Below are 25,152 nucleotides of genomic sequence, written 5' to 3'. Positions count from 1 at the left end.
TCAATTGCCCTTAAAAATCAAAACAGAGACTGGTTTAAAGTATAAATTTCTGTGTAATATAAGTGAAACTTACTCCTCTGATCATACAGTTGCAACTCTGCACTCACAGAACTTCCTGGCTCCAAATTCTCCTAAGACTGCAACAGAAAAATATGAGTGCTGCTAATTAAGCAACACTGTATACTTGGCTATAGTTTTCCTGACTGCATGAGAAATTCCCATCTGCTGTATTTTGTTTGAGGATTCTAGGAATTCAGTCCTGAAAGTGGTGTCTTAAATCATGGAGGTCACACCCTTGTGATGCTGGGGTTTCTATATAAAATAAATAATTGAGAAAGCCCTACTAGAGTGAGACATGTGGCTTTCATTTGAAAAATTGCTCCACTTTTGTAAAAGGTTGTAAGCTGAATGTCTTGACAGTCTTAATCTTGACTGCAAAATACTTCTATCATAAATTTTTCATATATAAAAGTAAAATTAACTTTAACTGTATTTTTTAACAATAGTCATCTTAAATGGTCATGATAAAGACTCCAGCTGCAGCAAAACTGCAGAAGACAGAAACACTTTCACTCTGAATTGCTGTATTTCCATTCTTATTCCTGTCTGGTTATTAGAATATCTTCACTGCAGTTCCTAGCAGATGTAAGGTGACGCAGGAGGTTTTTTTTGTATATATATATATATACATATACATATATATATACAAAAAAAAGCATATATTTTCTATATGCCAATAGGCCGTGTATGAAGTATCTCTACTGCCTACCAAACTTTGGAGGTTCAGAAGTCTATATTTAGATAATAATAATCATAAGAACAGAATACTTAAATACAGCTTCATAACATGTCCTTTCAGTAATATTTAGTGTCCTGCTCAGTTTTTCAGATGTGCAGGTTGTTTTGTGTTTTTCCAAGCCTCTGTTTTTTCTGATGGACTTCTTTGTTCTCTCATAGTCCTGCTGGCAGTAGTAGATATGGCTCCTCTTGCAATGTCAGCCAGGAAAGCTCTCATCTAAGTGAGCTGGAACATTCCCATGAAAGTGCCCATGGCTCTGAGCAGGAGGATGATCACCAGGAAAGGCAGTCGAATCACTCGTACCACAGTTCGGGCAGCTACCAGAAGGATGGTCAGACGTGGCTCAAGGAACAAGAGGAGCTTCATGGCAAAGGAGAGGAGGAGAAGGTCTGCAAGACTGAGGAAAAGCCTGCAGACCATTCTGCAGCTAAGATACCTCTGGAACCTGAGAAGCCCAAGGATATTGATGTAGGAGTTCAATTGAGGTAGGTGAAACTATTACCAAGTTGTTTTCAGCTACTTCAAAGATGCTTCTTCTATTTCCCATTTCCTGGGGCAAATTATGTACATTGGTCTTGCAGCCTTCTCTGACAATGAGTTGATGTTGCTGATCTATGGAACATCTATTGTGCAGGACCAATTACTTGTGGGACGTTTGCTAAGCTGAAGCTATGTTTGCTGTATGGGCAAAGAGGAACACATGCTAAACCATGGGTTTGTGTATGTAAAGAGGAACACCATCTAGTGCTTTGAAGCTCATGTGCTGGATCTTCTGTTTCTGGTTTGATGAACATACTCTGGCCCCAAAATAGCTGCTTCCATTGCTCATGTGGGATCAAGTTTATGCTTGAGCAACCAAGAATTATGTGTTTTCATGGTTAGAGCTTCACTAGTTCCATTCTTGTGTAGTAGACTACCACCATTTGAGTTAATGTTTATGTAGTTGTAGGTTGTAGAATCATGGCATGAATAGACATTTTGCTCTGACTAACTGTGGCAGCTTTTCTTGTCCTTGTACTTTGATTTTCCAAGCTGTCAACAGTATTGAAAACAGGCTTCAAAAGTATTTCGTCTAAGTTTGGGGGAGTAGAGTACTGGGTTTTGCACAGGTTTTACAGGAATTTCAAATTTCATTGCTTAAATTTGGGAGTGACATTTTTCCTTGAGGTAATCAAGTCATTGCAGCCCCTGGATGTGGTTATACTTTCATGAGGGACTTTTTTTTTTTTTTTATCTGGTTCAGTTAGATCCATGGGAAGATGTCTGCCTGTCTGTACCCTTTGGAGGGTACAGCTGGTGTCACTGCGCTTGGATGATAGAATTAACTGCAGGAGTTCATGTGTAGGCAAGCCTTACACTAAAGATGAAAAGAGGAAAACAAGACTAGAAAAGTGTTAAACTGTTTTTAAACTCTGATTCACTTTCCTCTTTTCCTTACAGAGCAGCAGGAGTCTTGTCCCAGAATGGCTGGCCTATATTTGTTCACAGGAAAGGTTATTCACATAGTCTGTTTCAGGCTAATTTAGGCATCTAGCTTGGATGCTCCTGCCTCACTGGCTCCCTTTCTCTCCACTCTCTGGCAGTGCTCTCCTGTCTCCATGGAGTATGCATGGAACTGAATTCTGAATTTTGATCCCTAGAGCTGCACCTGAAGCATGGATGTGTGTTGCTTTCAGCTGTAGGGTTGTTTTATACTATCAGCAGTGTGGGGTGCTTTGCAGGCAGGAAGAGGTGTTTGTTTTTGTGATTTACACATCAGCAACATACAAAAGGAGGAATGCCATCAGAAGTCTGAGGTATCACAAGGTTAGGGGTTGCAAGATGTGCTGTGGGGCACTGAGGTGGAGCATTGCTGACAGGTCCACATGTCCTCTTGAAAAGATGTAGGAAAGAGTGGTGTGACAAAGGTTCAATGCACAGGGGAGACACATGGCTGAGCCTTGTTGCCAGTGTTACCACTACAGAGCGGCTGTAAATATGTAGCAGGAGGAGTAGGAAGGGGCAGTGGTTAGAAGGGGACTGCAACAGGCGTGGAAATATAAAGTCTACTTCTTTGTGTCTGTAATAACAATACCATTGAGTTGCATTGGCTTGATCAGATGTTGTAGATTGCTTTCCTGATGTTCTCACAAACATCATCTTCCTCCTAGGTCTGTGTACAGACTCACATCTTGCAGGTTGCCAGTTTCCAAGGCACCTCCTGTGTCTAAGGAAACTCCTGCTTTAGCATCTCGCTTCCCAGAGCACGTGCAGGGCTGTGTTGGCTGGAGCCTGTTGGTTCTTTCAGCTTCCACAGATGAAGCTGTGATTGCACCATGTGGTTGAAAATTTAATGCTACAGGTGAGGGTTTTTCATGTAGTGATTTCCTGTTTCTTGCTTTCAAGATACGAGGGTGACATCGAGCTACCACCGTTTCCTCCAGCAAGAGCCCATTGGATTAGAGCAATTAACAAAGTCCGACTGCAGCTTCAACAGGTAGGATGGAGTATTGCTTTGCTCCTTTTCTGAGCTGCTGTGGCTCAAGGTTTAATTTCTTCTTCATTGTAAGGCAATTATTACAGTTTCGATGTTTTGCAGGCAAAAATGTCATCAAATGTATTGTATAGGATTGCAGCATGTTGTGGTGATTCTAGAGCTGTCTGATTCTACCAGACATTTTTAACAGCATTGTGTGGAACTAGAGATGAATATCAGAAAAGATGCAGAAGCTGAGAAATTAGCTCTAAATTTGTAAATAGTAATAATGGTGTCTGGGACTTAAATGGTTTATTCTAAATTGTTTGAAATGAAGACTTTTTCTCAAGGCAACTTGAGGATAGCTTGTTAGTTTAGTAGGAGTTATCTGTATTATTTGTAGTGTGAAAATGTTCCTTGAGAAACTTTGCATCAAATATTTTTATATATACTTATTGAAAGTGGGTGTATAGTAAGTCTTGGTATTTCCATTTCATGAAAGTAAGATTTAAAAATAAATAGTCTTGATTTGGGAAGTCAAAAGGAAAAGGTTGTGACATTTTCTATAACAGTATAAACAGTCTTGTTTTAGAAAACAGTATTTAAGAACCAAAAACTTGGATTTAAAAAAAAAAAACCTTATGGTTTCATCCATCTATATGCCCACAGAAAGATAACATATGGTGTTCATGTTCCATAGATGATAAACTTTTGCTTACTGCTCTAAGTGCAGAGTTAATATATTTCACTTAAAAATACCACTTTCTTCTAGAGATGACTTGTTTTGTTTTTATAAGAAATTATTTTACAGTATCTGTCATAATCAGGACTTTTGTTTCTCTTCTGGATTTTCACAAATTTTCAAGAAAGTGGTTGTTGTTACTGCTTTGCATGTGGGGAGGCCAAGTTGTTTTTCTCTTGTCTTGTCTGGATTGTAAATGCTTTTTCATTTAACAATTGCATTACTTCTGATCAGAAAGGATTTGGATCAAAGCTCTCAGCGTGACGTGGGAAGTGAAGAGCACCACTAGTATCTTAAGAAGAAATTAACTTCTGCTGTGATTTTGTAGAGTATGCAAACAAAACAATTTAGTTCTGTGCCTTTTGGAAAAATGAGTGCACAAACAAGGGACAAGACTTTCAACAACACCTATCAATGGACGTCTCTCTTTTTCTGAGGAAATAGAAGGTCCATAAAGTTCATCATCATTTTGTGATTCTGCTGAATTGGAAGAAAGACATGCTTTGAGAGGATTGTTACTGAAACAGTAGTTTAGTTATGATAGCAAAATGTCATTATTTGCTTTGTCTTGACCACTGCTGAAAACTATTGATCAAAAATTCCCTTAAACCAAAAGATGTAAGAATTGGAGCTTTCCAGGAGCCTGCTCTTAGCTGCCTTTACTGTCCAAAGGCTTTTCTTTACCTCTGCTCTAGGTCTCTCTCTTGTTCCATTTAAATCCATTTCTCATCATTAGGACAAGGAATACTGGAATAGTAAAGGGCTACTGCAAAAACAGGACAAAGCCACATTCTCTTCTTGTGTTCACTAGATGACCCTTTTTCTTTTAGCCTTTTCTTGCCAGGTTTTTTAGGAACTCTTCAATCAGCCTGAGAGAATTTTTTTAATTCTCTCTCCTACTCATGCCTTTATTTTCCCTGAAGTGCAGTGTCCAAAGCTGAGTGTGGAAATGCAGCTGAGAGCATGCTCATGTGCACTATAGAGCAACCAAGACTTAGGTCTGCCTGTGACCCTGATATCTCAGGGTATACTGGCTGTCCTGCTGTGATGGTGCTTTTTTTATCACAGGCTACCACTGATGAATAGTTAGCCTTTTACACTTTCCAGAGCTGAGGTTCCATCTGAAAAATGGCATTGTCAGTTGTTTCATAGCCTATATTTGTATTGGATTACAGCTGAATATGGATTTGGACTTGTTCCTAAAGAACCGTAGTTTTGGTTTTTTTTCATTTTGTAAGCACTTCGTTGTCTTCCTCACCTTTTATGTGAGTAAATAATTTCAGTTGTCTGTGGCACAGTTGTGTGGTACCCAAGTTGATGGGCTGTGTGCTACCAGAGTTGCCTGAGGGATCTTGCTTGATACATTCTTTCAATTTGGGTACCATGATTATAATTTTTTTAATAATATGTTTGCATCTTTTTTAACAGCTTCATCCAGATCACAGGGTTTAAAACTTCTACTGTTCTCTCTCTACCCCTTAGAGTAATTTACAGTGTCACAGAAGGAAGTTAAATGCATTTGACACAGTTCTACTCTTGATGAAACTGCACTCACAGTTATTTCTCTCCTTTTTACGTTCTAGAAGATTTGCAAATAATTTGATTATTTGTTCCAGTCTTCAGTCTCCAGGGAATTGTGTGTGTGTGTGTGAAGTTAGTTCTTTTATAATTATCCAAGTCTTACTATTTTGAAGCATAAATACTTGCTTTGCCTTTTTCAAATATGCAAGTGCATTGCCTGTTTCTCAAGTTCTTAGCACTCAATGACTATCAGTGTTGCAACCTAGAACCTGAGGATAAATATTGATTAGAGCCAGCTGACTTAACAAACAGGTAAGGTGGTTATTTGTTTCAATTTTGTTTTTCTTTACTGCAGCCTTTTTTTTTTATAACTTTCTAAACCTTTTTCCTTTAAAAACCCCCCACCAATCCAGTATGAGTTCTATCAGCTGCCTTACTGTGCTCGTCCCTGTCCCTGAAGACCTGAAGCAATTAAGGCATCAAATATCCAGCCTTCTTAATGCCACCTGATGATACCTCTGTCTTCCTATGGGAGGCATCCATCCTTTATTTGTCATATTGTGTGACAAATACTGTATTGTGGTATGTGACAAGTATGGTGTCATTTGCTCACTACTAGATGTTTAATTTTATGCTTCAGCCTTTTGATTCCTTTCCTGTACAATCATTCTTGTCCTTAAAAACTTCCTCAAGAAGAGAGTTCAAGCCCTTCTGGAGGGGAGCAGGTGTCTTCACTGGGTCAGGTTCTGATTTTTGTTAACAGCTGTTAACAGCTTCCTGAAGTCCCTGGTCTGTTAAGTCTTTCTCGTGAGCTCTAGACACTGACTTTCTGAGTTTTTATTAGTTTGTGTTCTAGAATTGCATAGTGTTTTTACACTTGTCTAATTCCTTTCCTTCTAAGGTATCAGGATGACTCTCAGAGTTTTCTCCGATGCATTTGCATCCTCCTTTCTCTCTGCACTTATGCTCAAATCTAGAAGAGCATCTCTGCTAGTTGCTTTCTACGCAAGTTGAATCATCAGCTTGTTCGTAGGTTTTGTTTGAAAGTCAGAGATACAAATACAGACTTACAGATGCAGATCAGGATTTTAAAGGTCCCTGTGGTGATAGTCTAACCAGGTGATTCTCTTGGTAGCTAGAAAAGATCGTGTTTCATTTCTCTGGTCACTGTATTAACATCTTTCCATCTTCTGTCATTACCTAGAAGCTTTCAAGAGGACTATCATTGTTTGTTCCAGCACTTCAGAGTTGAAGTTGGTGGTTCTGTCCTCAGTCTTCAAAGCGATATCTCCAGCACCATTTCTGTGTTACACTTTCTCCATGTGCCATATCATTTCATGAATACACATAGAGCTCCACCTCACAGATCTGAGGCATGGACTCCTATCACATAGACTGCTGAAATTACTCTTATCACTCTTATTGTTAATGATCTGACTGAAATTTTAAAGAATAAAGTCCAAAAAAGAAAAAGACACCCAAGAAGTTTCCATATATGATGTGATTATAAATCCACTGAGGAATTCATCCTCCTACCTGGGAAAAGATTAATATTCATGTGAATAATGTACATGCATCCTACATTCTGACCATGAGTCAGAGAAATGTAGTATTTTAATTAAGACTTGACAGTTACAAAATGGCACAGGAATTTGTAACTGCATGTTTAAAAAGCTTTGTTGTAGCATGCACGTACGTTTTGTTCTTCGCTTCTGCTGTTTTTCTTATTCTCTTTCTCTATGAAGAGGAAACTTAATTATGCTAGAATCAACTAGGGTTTTCAGCCCTGCAAGGAATGACTCAATAATCCTCACCTTCACACTTAGAACTTCGACTACAAAGAGGGATTAATTGATAGCTCATCTGCTGCAGTCCCTCAGTGGGAGCTGCTTTTCCAGAAGAAGAACAACACGTAGCTATTGCATCTTCAACTTGCAGCCCTCAGTAACTGAAATAGCCTCCAGCTAGGGACATGGCTGTGTAACTTTTAAAATTACATTAATTTGAATCTGACTTTTGTATAACAGAAGAATTGGCAGACCAGAGAAGAGCAAAAATTCAGTCAAATCATCAAATTACCCCTCTTACCAAGTCTTTTCAAGTATATTTAAATTAGAAGGGAGTATGGGATCTGGAATTTTCTCCACTTACACAGAAGTTGTTTATGGGGGAAAAAGTCTTATGCATAATTTTCCTTTTATTTTGTCAGCAGATTAAATACAGCAATTTACTTGTTTTTGTTTCAAAACCGAAGTAACTGGAGCACTGCTTCCTCTTTTTTTCATAATATCATTTTATACCAATTATTTTGATTTAACCTTTGTCTTTCCCAGTTACAAGTCAATAGTCTGTTCTTTTTTACTGATACGTAATCAGATCACCTACTGAGATGGCAGATGTAGTTCATGGCAGTGGTTTTCTGGAATATGATGATCACCTGCAGTAGCAGGAACCAAAAGGGTTTTCTTTTAGTCTTACAGGTCATATCCTTGGTCTGATTTTCCCATGTTCCATAGCTTCACTTCTAATCAAGCACATGCAAATATTTAAGAGCCATTAGGGTCTCACTTTTAAAAGCCCTGGTCCTGGGATCACTTTTGTTGATGATCTTGTAGTGTGAAGTCCTGTTTTAAGTTTGAGAAAGCAAGCTGTTAGTGCAAAGCACCACTATTTCCTTCATAAGCAGCAGTGGGATGCCCTAAGGAGCCCTTGCTGGACTTACACTCCTAGTGAAGAGACCAGCAGCGTCTGGTGCCAGCTTTGGTTGGAACTTTGATTATAAGTTATTTAGCTCTCCCTCTGTGATTGAAATCAACCCCCACATGTGAACCCAAGCCCTCTTGGTTTACTCTGATCAGTAACACCATGTACTGTGCACCAGCTCTTTTGGCTAGTGGAGAACAAACTGCTTTGAGCCAGTCACGAAAAGACTGGAAGCTGTCCCTTTTCACCTCTCATGGACTTTGCAGTCCATGCAATAGTTTACTTTTGGCATTTTATTTCCCTTAAGCTTTGTTGCCTAGGTGTCTCTTTATCAGTCCCATGAAGATGAGTAAGCTCTGCATTTTCAAAGCCTCCCACACAGTGGCAAAGAAGCAAACTGAAGCACTGTGACTCTAACAGAGAGTTACTGGAAACTTCTCTTTGTACAGAAAAAGTATATATCCAGTTAAATGTCTTCCTTCTTTTCTTAAAGAAGGATTTATGGAGGTTGTCTTAACATCCACCAGAATGCCAGCATTCCTGATCCAGTCCTAGGGATTGTTGTTGGTGGGGATCTGTAGAACATTCTTGAATTTAGTCTTGAATTTGCTGTTCCTCTGCTCAAACAGAGATCACATTGGTCAGGCACGATCTGAGGGTTGCTGCCAGCTGTACTGCAGACTGTCTGGTGTTAGGTGGCTGTGGCAGTCAAATCCTTTCTGCAAATGCGGCTTTCAGATCTCTTGGGGAGTGCACAACAATAGTTATTTAGAAAGCATTCAAATACAAAAGTAGTGGAGACTGTCTTCTCATAATTTTGGTTCTCTCTGTTGCATCTGAGTTTGCATCTGACAAGTCTTGCGAGACTCTCCAAAGCCCTTTGTGCTTTTCCCAAGGTAGCTTTTAATGTGGGGTGATTCCTTGGTGTTTGAACAACTTGTGTCTGTTTTTGCCTCTCTGCCAGGGAAGGTTCAGCTGATACGCTGTACTCCAATGAGGGAAAGCTTCCTTCTTCTCTGAGTGTCTTAAATAAAATATCTGCATATTCACATCTGTTTGGGATAAAAGTCATTTTTATTTATCCTGTCTGAGATTCCCTAAGACCTACTACATATTTTTAATGTGCTTTACAATGAATTTTAAGTGATGTTAGAGCAAAGAGTTAATTATTTGCTCATACACACCAGGAAACAGTCTTCATTAGCTGCTGTTATGATTTTTGAGCAGCTGTTTGTTAACCTTACCTCCAGTGGAAAAGATCAGCAGCCTTTCCCCTTGTAGAGTAGTTAAAAGAAATGCTGTCTTGTGAAGCAGTGTGCAGTGTTTTCCATAATGACCATTGCAGCTCAGAGCCTGCTCAGTTGCAAATGGGTCGTTCTGCAAGGTTCTCTGAACTTATCAATACACTGATACTCATCTCTGCTAAAAGCCAGTTTTGGTGTTGATGATCTCTATCCCCTGGCATACTGGGCATCTGTCCCCTTCAGTTTTCTCCATATCTTCGTATTGCTGGTAAGAAAAACCCCAGACAAGTTCTGGGGGTTTTACTTCTCCAGTCTTGTGTTGGAAACTTGATGTGTCTGTAAGTCAGAATTGTTTTGAAGCCTCTAAGTGGAAATCCAAGATTAGTTTGCTTTTCTTCCACAGTTTATTCCACTGATTTCGTTAAAAAGAAAGGGAAGGTGTTTTTGTGCAACATCTGAGATACAGTTTGTTCCACAATCAGGTTCATCTCTTTCTTTGTGCAAGTACTGCACATTATGTTCAAGTAACCCAGTTTGGCTGAATTCTGTGCTTCTCTGAAATCATAATAATAGCACTGGTTGCAAATAGACTATCATTATACCTACAATTTTTTTTTAAACTACGTATATCTAGAATAAGGGCCAAATAGAACTCTGTTCCTGATCTGAGCTGAACAATACTGAGATTTTAACCTAGGTTTTCCATGGTTTAGAAAAGTTCATTAACTGCTAAGATGTAACTTTCCTCCAGGAAATGACTCTTCTCTGCACTCCCTCAACTGTTTGGACATCTTAGACCAGAGAAATAGCCTCATTTGAATTTGTTATGTTCTTGTAAAGCAGATTTTGATTCCAACAAGTTGATGTTTTCTGAAGAAAAAGGTATTTTAGTCACCTTCACTCCTCTCCATGTAAGTGTACGTCTTCTGATCAGAGAGCAAGACATGGGTGGCAGCAGTGAGCTGGTGATGTGGATAGATAACCTGTGTCTTGTACAGCTCCTGCATTCTTGATTAGACTGTGTATTCAAAATTGCTGACTTTTTTTCTCTGGCAGCATTTCTCATAGACCGTCTGTTCACAGCAGTTTCTGTGGTGGTTACGTCCAGAAGTGACCTGAGTGTTGCAGGCTGGAGGAATGATCTGTATGCACCATAGTTCATCCCTCTGAACTGGGGTGAACTACAGTAGGCTCTTTTCCCTTGTCTGATGGTGCCCAGCTTGCATTCACATTTGTACCAAGACTCTTCCAAAAACCTTTCTGATTAAGTGATTGTTTTTTCTCAGGACCTGCTGCAGTAGTGAAGCTTTCAGTAAAAATGGAACCTGGATCTGTATGAAGAGTGGACCAAGTCCACTAAGTAATATATATCAAAAGCTGTAGAAGAGCACTAAAAACGGAACTGAGACAAGCATTGCCACTTCATGCAAAACACCCCTCTTTGTACCTTGTTTTGGGGATATAATGGCAGGCAGAAGTAGAGCAGTGTGCTCTAGTGGTAGAGGTTGTGTTTGATTTGGAATGGGTCACAGAAACCTGTGGTGTCCTGACCACCCTGACACGACACTTGTGCGTGGTGCTCGTCAGTAAAAATCGTGTGAATTTCATCTGACACTGGAGTAAGTCAGTTGCTTCTGCTCAAAATAGGGGTGCAATGGGAGAGGTGGGTGGGGGGACTCCTACCTGCCACATACGCAGCCCTTAAAAATAGCATTGGCTGTTGGGAGAGCCAGACTTCACACTCTTATTTTTAAGGATCTGTGTGGGAGGAGGGGATATTTCCCAGTGCTGTGTATTACTGAAACAATCTGTACAAGAAATGCTGCACCAGAGGGATAGCAGTGGGCTTCAGCTTACAAAGCACAAGAGTTGAGGAAAAGATGAGCTAACCAGCATTGAGAGCATCATAAACGAAGCAATAACTGTTCATGCAATGTTAGCAAATGCTTTGAATAATATCATAACTTCATAGGAAAAGCCAGTAGGTCAGAAAAAGGGGGCTGGAACTTAGTTTCACTTTTCTTTCAATTGTTTCTTGTTTTCCAAGCTGTGTTGTTACACAACTTGTTGAGATGTAGGGCAGGGTTGCCTTGCATTCTTCTCAGCTAATTTTTCGAGTCTTGTAAGAGTTGTATAACTGGAGTCTTCTAGTACTGTGCATCCAGATTGATTGCTTTTTTTTCTGCCCCATTGTGTAAGTGGTATTTATAAGTTAAAAAGCTGGTAATATTGCATAATACTATGCTTGAAGATATTAGTATTCCAGTTCTGGTTCTACATAGTATGTAAAATCAAATCACAGTATAGTACAGGATGGTTTGGATTGGAACGGACCTTAAAGATCATCTCATTCCAACCCCCCTGCCATGGGCAGGGACACCTTCCACTACACCAGGTTGCTCAAAGCCCAATCCGACCTGGCCTTGAACACTGCCAGGGATGAGGCATCCACAACTTCTCTGGGCAACCTGGTACAGTGCCTCACCACCCTCACAGAAAAGAATTTCTTTCTAATATCTAATCTAAACCTACCCTCTTTCAGTTTGAAACCATTGCTCTTTGTCCTGTCACTTGTGAACAGTCTCTCCATCTTCCTTGTTGTACCTTCATGTACTGGAAGGCCACAATTAGGTCACCCTGTAACCTTCTCTTCCCCAGGCTGAACAATCCCCACTCTCTCAGCCATGCTCCATCCCTCTGATCATCTTTGTGTGTCTCTTCTGGACTCACTCCAGCAGGTCCATGTCCCTCCCATGCAGGGACCCCAGAGCTGATGCAGTGCTCCAGGTGGGTCTCACCAGAGCAGAGCAGAGCAGAGGGGCAGAATCCCCTCCTTCCCCTGCTGCCCACAGGGCTCTGGATTCAGCCCAGGACACGTTTGGCTCTCTGGGCAGTGAGTGCCATGGCCAGGGCATATCCAGCCTCTCACCTACAGCACCCCAAGTCCTTCTGGGCAGAGCTGCTCTGGTCTGTTCATGCCCAGCCTGTGCTGATACTGGGGGTTGCCCTGATGCAGGTACAGCAACAGCACTTGGCCTTGTTGAACCTCATGATGTTCCTGTGGGCCACTCTGCAAGTTTGACCAGGTCCCTCTGGATGTCTTTGCATCCTTTAGGTGTGTCAGCTGGAAATAGCACTTTTATTTTCTGCATAGAATTCAAGCCACTTGAAGGTCTTGTGATGCAGCAAATGAACACTGCCTATGTAGGACATAGTTCTTAACGAGTGATAACAAAAACTTTCTTTGCATCCAGATTAATTTCTTGGCATTCAAATGGGATTTTTAAGCCATATCATGGCCATACAGATACTGTCTGCTTTATATTTGCAGTCTGGACAATTTTGTGACATTGTGGAGGACTGATGAGATGAGGCAGATCTTGGTCAAACTGTGGGTTCATTTCCATTGCTTGGATGGTTAATCACTGACATTTTCAAAAGGGCTTTTTAGTGGTTCCCCATTGGTTTAATTTGAAACCCGGAGGTGGTAAAGGTGGGACTTATTCTTCCTCTCCTTGGCTTTTGAATCTCTAAGAAAAGCCCTGCAGCCTTTCCTGGCAGTCTGTGAGCTGGGTTTGTAGCACATCTGCACTGCTGAAAGGCACTTGAGAACATCAGGGTATCAATATCTGTTCTGCAGGAAGAATTTGTTGAGGTTGTTGATAGCTTTATCCTTCATGTGCTGTAAAACTAAGGATAATTTAGGCATAAAGCTGTGGTGAAATCCCAAAGATAGCTTGAGATTCTCATCTGTTGCTTGAGTGTGCATGCTGGATGCTGGAAGGGCTGAGGTAGATCTGAGTGCCAGTTTACTGGGGTGCCGTAGGCAGCGAGTCCCTTTTTATACAGGGTGGCCTTTGCCTTCAGGTTTGCAAGGTGGTGTAGTACCAGTGGTGCTGCCTTCTGGACTGTGGGAGTATCTGCCCAAAACAGGAGGATCCTGTTTAAGCCACACATAGGCATTGAGTCAGTAAGAGAAGGAAGGGCTGTTCTGAGTAACTATAAACTCATTTTGTCTGCCCTCACTAGTGGGGCTGTAGAAATAGTTATGAAAGAAAGCCTTACTGTCTGGAAAATGGGAAATTAGTAAAATTATTAAGTGCATGCTGCTTTATGCTTTGTGGTGCACTGTGGCAAACCAGCTAGGTCTCTTCTGTCTGTATTTCTAGAATGTTTCTAATATGGCAGGTAGGAAACCAGCAAATGATTTGGAGATGATGGGGACTACTGCAGACATCAGAGAATAGAAGTTGGAGAGGGGATGTCAGGGCAGTCCTGGTAGGAAAGGTACTGAGGTTGTGTGAGATGAGACCAAGCAAGTATGGCTCAGCTTAGCAGACTGGAAGCTGAGAGCAGATGTTGCTGCCACGTACTAATAGAGCATGGGAGTAAATATTGGCAAGTTTACTGCTATTTAAGTGAAAGGTTAATGTTAGCACAAGAACAGAAGGGCATAAGCCGGTTATGAACAAACCCAGGCTAGAAATCAGAAAGCGATTTTTCTAATTGTTAGTGAACAGCTTCCAAATTGGTTTCTTTGCCCTTTCAGTTTCTAATTAATCTAAAAACAGGTCTTTTTATGAATACTGTTATATGACAGTCGCCTGTGGGAGCAAAGAATGGGACTTCATCATCCAGAAAGCCTCTAAGTAGGCTGTCAGAAATGCCTGTGGAACCACAGCCTCCGTCACTGTTCTTTGTAGAGTGGCCTCCCTGTGTTCACTCTGCCCACCTGCCTGCTTTGCTGTTGAGCTGTGCCACATTGCAGAACTCTGTGGATTTCCAAACACAACTAGAGGTGTGTAGAAGAGGTATTTGCTATTTAGAAGCTCTCGCTGCAGTCAAATTATGAAAATCATATTGCGGCCCTTCTTGGATGGTGGCTTTTCCCTGCAGTTGGCACAGCAGATATTAAGGATGCTAGACTGTGTGAGGGGTTTCTTGAAGAATGGGTGTTCTTGGTGACTCACACCTGGTAATGAACCTGTCATAGATACAATTTTGTCTTCTGACAAATGTACAAGTGGTAATAGTTCAGAAAATATGGTGTAGTTTATAAACAGGTTTGTTCTTAAATCAGATTTCAGAAATTCCCCATGGGATTTCAATTGCTTATTTAGGCAGTAAATTGCAATTGAACCCATAGTCATTAAAAGTTTTTTAAAAGCTAGCACTTGAAAATTATTTTATAGGAGACCTTGAAAAGCAGCAGAGACGAAATCAGGGACATGCACTAAAAAGGATATAATAGAGCTGTCCATCTAGGAGTGAATGTAGATAAATCAGTTCAAGACTCAATTTATTTAGCCTCACTTTGGTTAATACTTTAGGTTGTTGCATACAAGAATATTTGAAATACAAATAGAAATTGCTTTATGTGAAAGATCAGTTTATTTTAACCGTGTCTCCATCTGGGTTTTATTTTTGTTAATGAGTCAATATTCACCTTGTATTTTAAGACAGCAAACACATTTTTGAGAAACTGTTATTGAGAAACTGAGACTGCTAAATTTTAATGCAATTTATTTATATTTTTCTATTTTTATTCAATGTATTATGTTAGTGCAGCAGATTGAAATGCACTCAGGTTTTTTTGTGGTATCTCATATAACGGGTACTTGAGAGATCCAGTTTTGTCTGCACAAATACCTATGGATTGGCTGGTGTATTCACTCTGAATTTCGTTATGCCTAATTTAAGGAACCCAATTTAAAGCAAGTTCCACTCTCCTTCATATTTTGTGACATGGATGTGTGTTACTCATCCAAATTATGTCACTCTATTTTTAGCTTGCAGTAGTAATAGCTTGTTAATATACAACTGTTTACAGCTGCTAGAATCATCTCTTTCTAATCTTGCCTTTACACCCACTTCTCTCTGGGAAGGTGGAGTGGCTCCTGTGACCTGAGAGCACCCAGCAGTGGCAGCAGGTACTGGAATAATCCCCTCTGCCCCATCCCTGCTCAGTATTTTGAGTGTGTTTTGGTCTAGCTCTGTGTGCCCCTCCCATCACAGGCTTTTGCCAGAGGGTCTAATTGGACTCTCAGTGACTTTACTCAGGTCAGCTATGTTATCAGAGCCTGGTTTGTAGTGCAATTTTCATCCCCTTGCAGAGGGTTTCTAAGTCCAGGCATTTTCATTTTTTTTGCATTAAATTTCTTCCTCTGAGCTAGTCAGGGGAACAGACTGCCTAGATTCCAGAGTCACTTAATTCAGGCCCAACGTGAGCCTGTCAAGTGCCTTTACTGGCGGTGTGAAAGGTGTGTCTGAGTTTATTAATATGGAGGTGATTGCTGGAGTTGGCTTTGTCAGACCCCTGATGTGGCAGTGCTTCTTTTTTTCTCATTCAGTGTCTGTACTAACAGTGTCCTCACAGACTGACAGAGGCTTGTGTGTGGTTCACAGCAAGTATTTGGGGGGCATTTTGGTTCATTAATCAACTGCTGCCTTCAGCAGGGAATATAAACACACAAAATTATTCCCTCCTAAAAGCATATTACTTAAGCTAGGAGACATAAAGGTGAAGGTCGGATAGTAAAAAGTGATTTCTCCTTGCGTTTTGAAAGCTCGGTCATCTGTAGCATTGAGAAGGAAAGTGCTGGTTGAGGACACAATCAGCAGAGGTAGCTGGGCATTGCTGTGTAGGATTATTGGTTGTTATTCCCCTGCCATATTATTACATGATGCTGGACAAGCCACTGTGACTTTTGAAAAGGGTTTTTCCATTTCCTCTCTCTCAGATCCATGAATTGATTTCTGGTTATTTGATTTAAGGTTCTGGAAATGAGTCATCAGAGCAGTAAGTGAAGTAGCTGGAAAGCCAGACTTTGTAGTGCTTGATATGCTTCCAGCTTAATTACTCTGAGAAATCGGGGGTTTGTTGTCCAGAGATGAGTGTTCAGAGAAGAAGCTCTTGACCTGCTGCTGCCCTCATTCTTCAGTTGTAACAGGGACTTTATAACTTCACAGGTATGCTATCAAAACACCAATTAAGCTTGAATTACTTCAGTTATATGATCAGGAGTGCTCCTTAGCTCACTGCGTGTAATGCTGGTGTAACAGCACGTAGTGATAGGGCCTGGATGTGATATAATGAATAAAGAAAGCCATCCTGCTTTGAATAACACCAAGGAAACAATATTAAATAGTTTCTTGTTTGGTGGGCAGAAGGACTCCCTCTGTTCCAGCTGAGAAAGGGGTTTACCTTCAGAGAAAGAATTATGACAGTTCATAGAGTGTTACCCTGTAGGATCAAGGCACTTAATTCCTTCAGCCAAATCCTGGTGTGTTGGACTCATCTTGCAGAATGCATGAACAGTGCTTTGGGAGACAATTTCCATGTTCTCATTTTCAAGCTCAGGTAGGAAATACACGTTCTGCAGTGTCTGAACTAAGCTGTTGTGTTGTGGGAAGCAGAGTTGTCCTGCAGACCATCCGTGGGGAGTAATGTACTCTCATGCCTCTTAGCCAGCTATATGTGTTACCATGTAGTTTCCTGCCTGAGATAGGCTCTGGAAGGATAAAGATAAGGAGCAATAAAACTGAGACGTGAAGAGATTAACTAGACCATCTATCTTCTTCAAAAGCATCTCTTAAAAATGTGTGCACTTCCTCTTGTTAAAACCTTCTGGGATAGAGATATTTTAGCTTCCCTTGATAATCCGTGTTCACTTCTGATTAAAAGCTTTTCCAGGTGTCTAACCTAGCTTTTCCACTGCTGCAAGTTAAGTCTGTTACCTCTTTATCTGTATTTACAATTGAAATGCTGAATAGTTTACTTCCCTTGTGCTTGCCTCGACTCATTCACTTTGGAAGGTTGTTACGTCTACTTGAGGTCTACATTTCATACCATCTGCAACCTTTCCTTACCAGCTTTCTTGATCAAAAAAGCAATTACAGCTCCAACTGAGAGTATAATTACAGGTTTTTCCACCCACAGCACATGTCTGTGCCCCGATGCATTTGCATTTTAGGATGCTGATTATTTAATTAGATGTGCAATTAACGCATTGATTGTAATTTTCCAATTCCATAAGATATCAAGCCTTTATGTTTTGGATGTTAGGAGGGAGAGACATGTAATTTGAAGGAGGAGGCAGCAGAGGGAGAGTTTTCTCTGCTGTAAATGCTTCCTCGCTGCCTGTTGACCTAAGGGACTTTAGCTGACTCTAGTCTAAAAGCCAGCATAATAGTTGTTTCTGGAATAGGGACATTCAGCTGGTTAAAATTTTCAAGTCATTTGAGTTGCAGAAGGCACCATCATTTTTTCAAGAGCCCTCTTCTAACTGTCCATCTTCTAACTGTACTTCTTAGCTTAAAATAGAAATGACCATTCAACCAGAGAAGGGCTTCTGCACTTTCAGATGGGCAGGCAGAACACAGGGCAAGAGCTCTGGGGTTATCCTGATGTTTTCAGAAGTACATTAAAGGAGGTTTTATGTCTGTCATTGCTGGGGCACAAGGAGACGACATGCTTCCCACGGCCTGTCACCTGAGACAGCTCTGCTTTTAAAGTCTTATCACCCTGATTTTGAAGGCTGGTGTGGGCTGTGACAAATGGGGTTGTCACTGTCTCGGCAGCAGCTTCTGAAGGGAGCGTGGTGTCTGGGAGCTAAGGCTTGTTTGTGCCCCAGAGTGGCTGCTGGAACCTGCTGAATGAGGAATAAAATAGCCATTTCTGTGAAGTGCGGGGTTGCAGAGCTGACAGTATTTGGGGTTTTTGTATCCAAAAAATCGAGAGTGCAAACATCCACATGGAGACGAGAAATGGACGAGCAGGTTTAGCTCATGCATTTAAAGGCTGCCTCACATCTCTGAGGAAAGGCATTGCCATTGTGAGTAACAGTGATGCCTATAAACAAATCAAATGGAGGATGAAAATATGAGGGTTTCTAACTTAAACACCAATACTCCTTTAAGGACTTTGCACCTTAAGACTTCCCATGTGAGATCAGATCTGTTCAGCCTCTTGAGCAGTTTTCTGACTGGTGTGCCAGCACCAGCCTCACAGAACTCATTGCAGACAACTCAAAGGTCTCTGATTACTCCCTGCCTGATAAAGATTGGCCTAAACTGTGAAGTAGTAAAGTTTTTGCGTCTTAAAAAATATTAGTGCTATGTTAACTCATTTTTTTCATTTACTCACAAAAATCCCACCCTTTTGATCTTATTACATTCTTGGCCTCGGAAATATCCTTTATTCCCAGGTATGTGAAAGTCTTTCCTTCTGTTAGTTCAGAAGTGCTGATGGCTCAGGGTTCAGCAGATGTCCTTACAGTTATCCAACTGATCTTTAACATATGGAGCATAAACATCTTTCCTATGAAGATGAGTCAGGCAGTGGTTTGGTCTCAGCCATTTGCAACAAATGAACTTAGGCTGCCCATCTTTGGAGCATAAGAAGTCCTAATACCTCCAATCTGTAGCATTTTTTTCAATGAGCCAGTGCCATTCTTGTTGTCTTTCTATAAACAAAATAATTCAACTTGTATGAGAGGAAAAAAAATAAACTTTTTAAAGGGTGATAACTTCAGAGAAGATCATCTCCTTCCCTTTCTTTAAGTCTTTCAATGTAATTTCTGGCTGTTACCAGTTTCCAAGGTGCTCAAGATGCTGTGGGGGTACCTGTGCCTTTCGTCCTTTCCAAGTTTGTATGTTGCCCTTGCACCTTGCCTTAGCCTTTCCTAGGGGGCAAAAGAAAGCTGTCAGTGCTTTGAATGGCACCTTTTGAAAGTTGTTGCTTCACCCAGCAGCAACCAGTCTTAAGCATATGTTTCCTGAGTGTGTTCTGGAGCTACTGTAACCACAGCAGCATCATTGACAGGGCAGTTTTAAATGCCTGAGAATATACAGTCTCCTCTCTTCCAGGCTCTGTCTCAGCAGCAGCTGAGTTGGGTTGTGTGATGCGCAGCTCCTCAAAGCTGGTATTCACTGGGGACAGCTGCCAAACAGCAGGAGGTCACTGCTTTTTCATTAACACTTCGTCTTTAGACTGCTGATTGGTTTAATCTTCTTGTGGCTTTGAAGAAGATAATAAATAGCATGTTTTCACTGCTGAATGAATTGATAAACTATACACTGTGTGTTGAGGTTGTGAGGTCTAGCGCAGTACTGAACTCAAGCTGCCTCACTGAGAACTCTGTCTTTAGGGAGTTGCAGCAGGCAGTTTCACCTGGGGCAGATGGTTCTTTCATTTTTCCCAGTGAAATTAAAAATTTGTTTTAGAGAGCTCTGGGCTCAGGGATGTCCTGGGTCATTTGTGAGATGAATTAAAGCTGAGAGCGTGTTAAGCATTTTTCTCTGCAGTTCCAGAAAAGCCTCTCTTCATTGACTCTTCTCTCTTAACGCCCTCCCACCTTGTTTCTTTGTTTCATCTCTCTTTGTAACATTTTTATTCTCTAATTTCTCTAGCCACTCATTTTTGTATTTCTCCCAGATCCAAGACAGTAGAAATGCTCCTGCTTGTCTTCCTGCAGGGAGAAGGGCATAAGTGTGTGAGAGGGAGGAGCAGGACCTGTGCTTGAAGAGTGCTCATTTTCCTTTGGTTAATCCACTCGTGCTCATGAAGGAATTGCTTACTTTTTACAATTTTATCAGTAATTCAGTACTTTACAGGAAGTTGGAATGAAATAGATAATGAGGATTAAAAAAGAAGGAAGGGTAATGTATACCTTGCAGACATCAAAGCATTTGGCCTATATAGCTGAGCCAAGCTTTATCAGTTTTAATAATTCCCTGCTGGCTCAACCTAAAATTAAAATCTGTTGGTGAATTAAAAAATTGCAGTAAGAAGTATTTAAATTTTTAAGTGGAAGTTTATTTCTTTAGTAGAAAGCAAATAATTCAGTGCTCTGAGCCTTAAGGTAAAGCATACTCTTTCTTACAGACTTTTTTAGGTGCAAGTCATGGCTATTTTTCTCAATTCTCAATTATCTTCATTATGTCAGAAAAAAAATCCCTGAAAAATAGAGTCTGTCTCAATATCCTGTGCATTAGGTAGGGGGTTCTAGATGTTTGAAAGATGCCATATTCCTTTCTTCTGAGGGCACCTGTTTTTTTATCTTTTTTAGCCACATTGTGAGCTGTGGTGAGGGCAGTGACATTTCCCAGCACTTCATTGCTCATGACCTCCTTTAGTAATGTCCCCTGGCTCTGTATAATGAGACTTGCTCACTTTTTCCACAGGTTTTTCTGCTCCTGTTCATGTAAGTCAGCCTTGGCAATATTGAGATTTTATGTATCAGTGTTTGGAAACTTGCACAGGCTCTTTGGGTCTCAGATACTGTGGCTGGAGCATTGATTGTGTTTGGCCCCAGTACATTTTTGACTTTGATGTGTTATTGTCTGGGACTGATGGCTGCAGGGATGGGCAAAGACCAAGGAAGGAACAGATGGGAAAGACAGAGGCAGTGATGGCAGGATGACATTGGCTCCACTGGTAGTAGGATCTTTGGAAAAAGTAAGGCATGTAAAATGCTGTGAGGCTGCCTAGTGGTTATTTCAAGTGCTGTGGAGAGTTAATGGATGTTTGATGGATACTTACTATTTTTTTAAAACTATTGCAATGTAAGAGACCTCTCTCAAGATCTTTTTCATCTTACTCATAGGAGAGCTTTGAAGATGCTAAGTGCCCTTCAAATCGTGGATTGCATTTTATTTTCTCAGCTGGGCAGTCTTCAGCCTTATGTGGATGAATTTGGTGCAGAGCTTCGACTCTGAGCTCAAGAGCTATAATAGGTGTGTTTAGTAGAATCATTTCTATTGCAGTCGGACTCAGTGCCCTCAGTTGGGCAGGAGCCCTGCTTTCCTGGCAGAATGCAAACATGTAATGAGAAACTCAGGGTCAGACTCTTAAAATCCTTTAAAGCTAAATCACTTCTGAAAATCTGACCTATAGTCCCTGTCACTGCAGCAAGGGAAAGAGCAAAAATGAGAGGGTGTTCTGTGGAATGGAGGATATGAGTGACCATGAGGAACATTAACCTCACAGAGGATCTGAAAGGAGGTTGATGGCATGATTTTTGTGCAAGGCTGAAAGGGGCAGTGGTGTGGCTGCACATGGAAAGAGCAGGGATATAGCTCACCAGTGGTGCTACTGAGACAAAATATTGTGAACTGTGACATAAGTCTGTATGTGAAATTTGTTAGCCAAAACAAACAAATGATCTGGGGAAAACACCAGCATGGCTGGTCCCAGCTGGCATTACAGCAAGGTGCTGGGGTGGAGCTGTGGAAGCAGAGGGTTGAAAGTACCAGGAGAATATCCACTGCAGTGAGGACAGGACTGCGAGCGCAGTGATGCCTGTGGAGGAAGTGGTGAATAAAAGTTGATACTGGTGTAGGTAAGACATTGGAGGGGAAGTATCGTTCACAGCAAGGCTGGCTCACAAGGCGGTAGGAGGTATTTGAACAGATGGGAGGATAGTGGCATTTCCACAGCTAAGTCATATAGGCTTCTTCAAAATCCCACCCCACACTGTGAAAACACACTGTTTTGAAAGATGCAGTGAGTTGTTCTTGAGCAACATCAGCACTCACACAGTGCCTTTAATGCTAGAGGCAGAGAAACAGTATTTGGGAAGGAGGTGGGTGTTTGTGTTGGTTGCACGAAGAGGGGGGACATGATAAAGGGAGCATTTGTGGGAAGGGGAATGTGAACACAGATCAACTGTCCAGTGACGTTTTCTTAGTGGCAGTGTGTTGGATGCCTCCGGAGCAGGTTGTGGGGCAGATAAATGGTGCCTTTAATTCAGGCACTTCTTGCAGGATGAGTGCCTGCTGCTGCTCACTCCCAGGAGAGAAGTGTCAGTACAACGTGAGTGGATCTGATTCTGTGCACAACACTTCTGCAGTCATTCTTTTATGTAACAATGTGACTTTTATTTTTGGGAAATGAGAGATCAACGGGTGTTCAATCCCCCACACTTGTAACAGAGCTGGTACTAGTCTTCCTTGGAAACTGGATTCATTTCAGCAAGGGCATAGCTGAATCTTGTGGGTTAGTCTGGGGGTGAACAGGAGAGATAAAAATAAACCTCTATATCAGAGCTGGGCAAAAAATCTTCATGGAGCTGGTTAATTATGTTGAGTCCTGGGCTTTTTTCCCCAGCCCCCCTTCTCCACAGTCCTGCAGAATGCCAGAGTGCTTTTCCAGCAGAGATCCGCTCGTTGCGCTGCACTGCCTGCTCTCGTAATGCCAAAGGAGTGCGTTTTGTCTTTAGTCAGATTGGCTCCATCAGTTCGTATTTCCTTCTGAATGGATAATAAAGTGGAGAATCATTTTGAGGCGAGGAGTGAAGAGGGGAGGCTGCGTGTGTGAGGAGCTAGGCAGTAGGCAGCTGACGAGGAGGAGTAAAGTAGCTGCACAGCTTTCTCTCTGCCTCTGAAGTACAATATTTTCTGTTGAGTCACATCTGAAGAGAAGGATGAAGTTTTAACTGTACTTGGTACAGCCTGAGAAAGGGAAAAGATGCACTGTGGTGGGGAACTAAAGAATTTCTGTTGAGGGATGCTCCTGGAAACCAAAAGGATTTCTGCATTTTTAGCTTTTGCAGTCATTAGCTTCTGCTGTTTTTTGCTTTTTGGATTTTTAGTAGCTGTTTGCATTTTTTTATTCCCTTCAACATGCCTTCAACTTTACGTGATTTCTCATCCTAGTGCTGCTGTGGAACGGGAAACTCTTGGTGCCTTTAACGTTGCTTTCCCTGATACCTCAGATGGGACACCAACAATATGTTGATAATCTCCATAGTGAAAGTTCATTATGCGGTGAACCTTTAACAACATTAGGAATCCTTCAGGACTTGTATTTTCTATGAGAACAAGCTGTTGTATTCTGTAGTTTTCTAGTAATTCTATACATTTCCTTTACATTTTAACCTTTTGTTTTATTTTGAAGCAGCAAGGTAAGTGAAAGATTGGAACAAATGAAGTGCCTGGGTATAAACTGCAAGTAGGCAGCAACCAAGGAGAATTGCTCTTTATTTTTAGAGTAAGCTCTCTTTATTTTAGAGTGTGCATGTCTGTGTGTTTACTTTAGCAATACAATAGCTCCATTGGAAGCTGACTGGATTTTAAAATGTGCTTTGTAAAAACAATTTACACTTAGTATGTGCATTTGTGTGCTCTATTTCTTGGCTTTTGTTTGCACCCAGTAGACATTAATTGTAGATGTCTTACAACTGGTATAATTGAGGTTGTGTCTGTTTACTTCTCATACTTCTCTGTTAGGAGGGTTTGTATCTCAGCTGGAATTTGACATCAAAATCACTATGGGAAGAAGAGTATAAGGGAAAGGAGCTTGGGGATAATTTAAATTTGATTACTTGAAAAGCAAATAACTTGAAGTAATTAAATTACTAGTTTGATTCTTCCTTAAATGTCACTTAAGAAAGGCTTTCTTTTAACACTGAGTATTTGTCATTGGCCTGATTTCTTGTGTTGAGAAGCTTGTGAGTTGATGAGATGGAATGACTGGCATGCAGGAGCGATGAGGATGCTGTACAGGCTTGTGAATCAGAGCAGATGGTGTGACTGTTTTCAGATATCTTTTCAGTTTTCATTCCATTTATATGGGCAGCTTTCTTTTGCTAATGGAGCATGCCTTTGGGGGATAAACGTAGGGAGTTAATAAAGAATGCTAAGATCCTCAGTCCTCCAGATGAAAAGGAGAGGGCTTATAGAAGTAAAGCTGCAATTTTAGCCCAGGAGGATTTTAGTTGCCACGTGCTGCGTTTTAGTATCATGAGCTGTAAAACCGTAATTACTCCATTTGCTGCGTACAGTACCTTCACCCAGCCTGGCTGAGCACTGCCAAGTGTCTGCCCTAAGGGAGTGCAGAACAGGTCAGAATCATTGAGTAAGATTGTGTAGCGCCAGTCTGTACCAGGACTGTGCTCTCTCTGCCCTTGCAATGGAAGTTGGGTCTCCTAATTCATCACCCTGTACTGGTGAGTGCTGCCTGTTCCTCCCCTGCCTGAATGTTCCTGTGAGCTGAGGCACTGTCACCTGGAAAACCAGCTCCAAACCTCCTCAGTGAGTCATCAGGGCTTTGAGAAATTTTTTGTGGATGAGTGTTTTACAGTGGCTCTTGTCAGAAATGCAGCACTTGAGGAGTTCACCCTGTTGGTCCAGCAGTAATTCAGCACTGGGCTGTAAGTTGGGTTGCAAGCAGAGGAGAGGTACAGCACGTTCTGTTTCTGTTAGTCTAGGCAGAGCTCTTAGCATCATTCAGCATTTTCATAATGGTGCATGCAGACCTTATTTAAGCCAGAGGTACTGCATTTGTACTGTCAGTGCTGTGTGTCCCCTTTCTGGTTAAACATAGATGAAAAATCAGAAACCTTTCCCCAAAGTCTAGCAGACATTTCTAGAGTTTTTGTCCCATGGCTAGCGAACTTGTCAGCATGCCCTGATGATTTTGTTTCAGTTCTTGGGGCTATTTCCTTTAAACAAGAAGTTGCTTCTCAACCCTGGCCCATCTGTTCAACAGGATGCTTTGTTCTAGGATCGTGATTTGGGATAAACCTGTTTTGAGGAACAATTAGAGCTTTAGGTTGTCACGGGCAAACCATCTACTCATTGATTCCACTGTGTACAAAACCCCTATGCTCTGGAAATAAGGGGAAGTTCTGCTGAACTTAATTGTTTCCCCATTTGCTCTTAAACTGCTCATAGTTGCTGCTCAGGG

General features: G+C 41.2%; 1 protein-coding gene across 6 annotated transcripts in view; it reads left to right on the top strand.

Annotated features, from left to right (window-relative positions):
- UNC13B (unc-13 homolog B) overlaps positions 1-25,152 on the top strand; it is a 215,899-nt gene that overhangs the window by 77,895 nt on the left and 112,852 nt on the right. For 4 of the 6 annotated variants that reach the window (XM_085043297.1, XM_085043296.1, XM_085043295.1 and 1 more), the window contains 2 exons: positions 958-1,284; positions 3,185-3,275. In XM_085043297.1, coding sequence (XP_084899423.1) covers positions 958-1,284; positions 3,185-3,275 — 418 coding nt within the window. Of the gene's footprint in view, positions 1-957; positions 1,285-3,184; positions 3,276-22,723; positions 23,369-25,152 lie in introns of those variants that run through there. The other 2 variants (XM_085043292.1, XM_085043293.1) reach the window with 2 other exon arrangements.

This window comes from Lichenostomus cassidix, chromosome Z, assembly GCF_008360975.1.
Source record: "Lichenostomus cassidix isolate B80296 chromosome Z, HeHo_3.0, whole genome shotgun sequence".
Lineage (NCBI taxonomy): Eukaryota > Metazoa > Chordata > Aves > Passeriformes > Meliphagidae > Lichenostomus > Lichenostomus cassidix.
The sequence above is the reverse complement of the archived record's forward strand: the minus strand, read 5'-3'. Positions and strand labels throughout refer to the sequence as shown.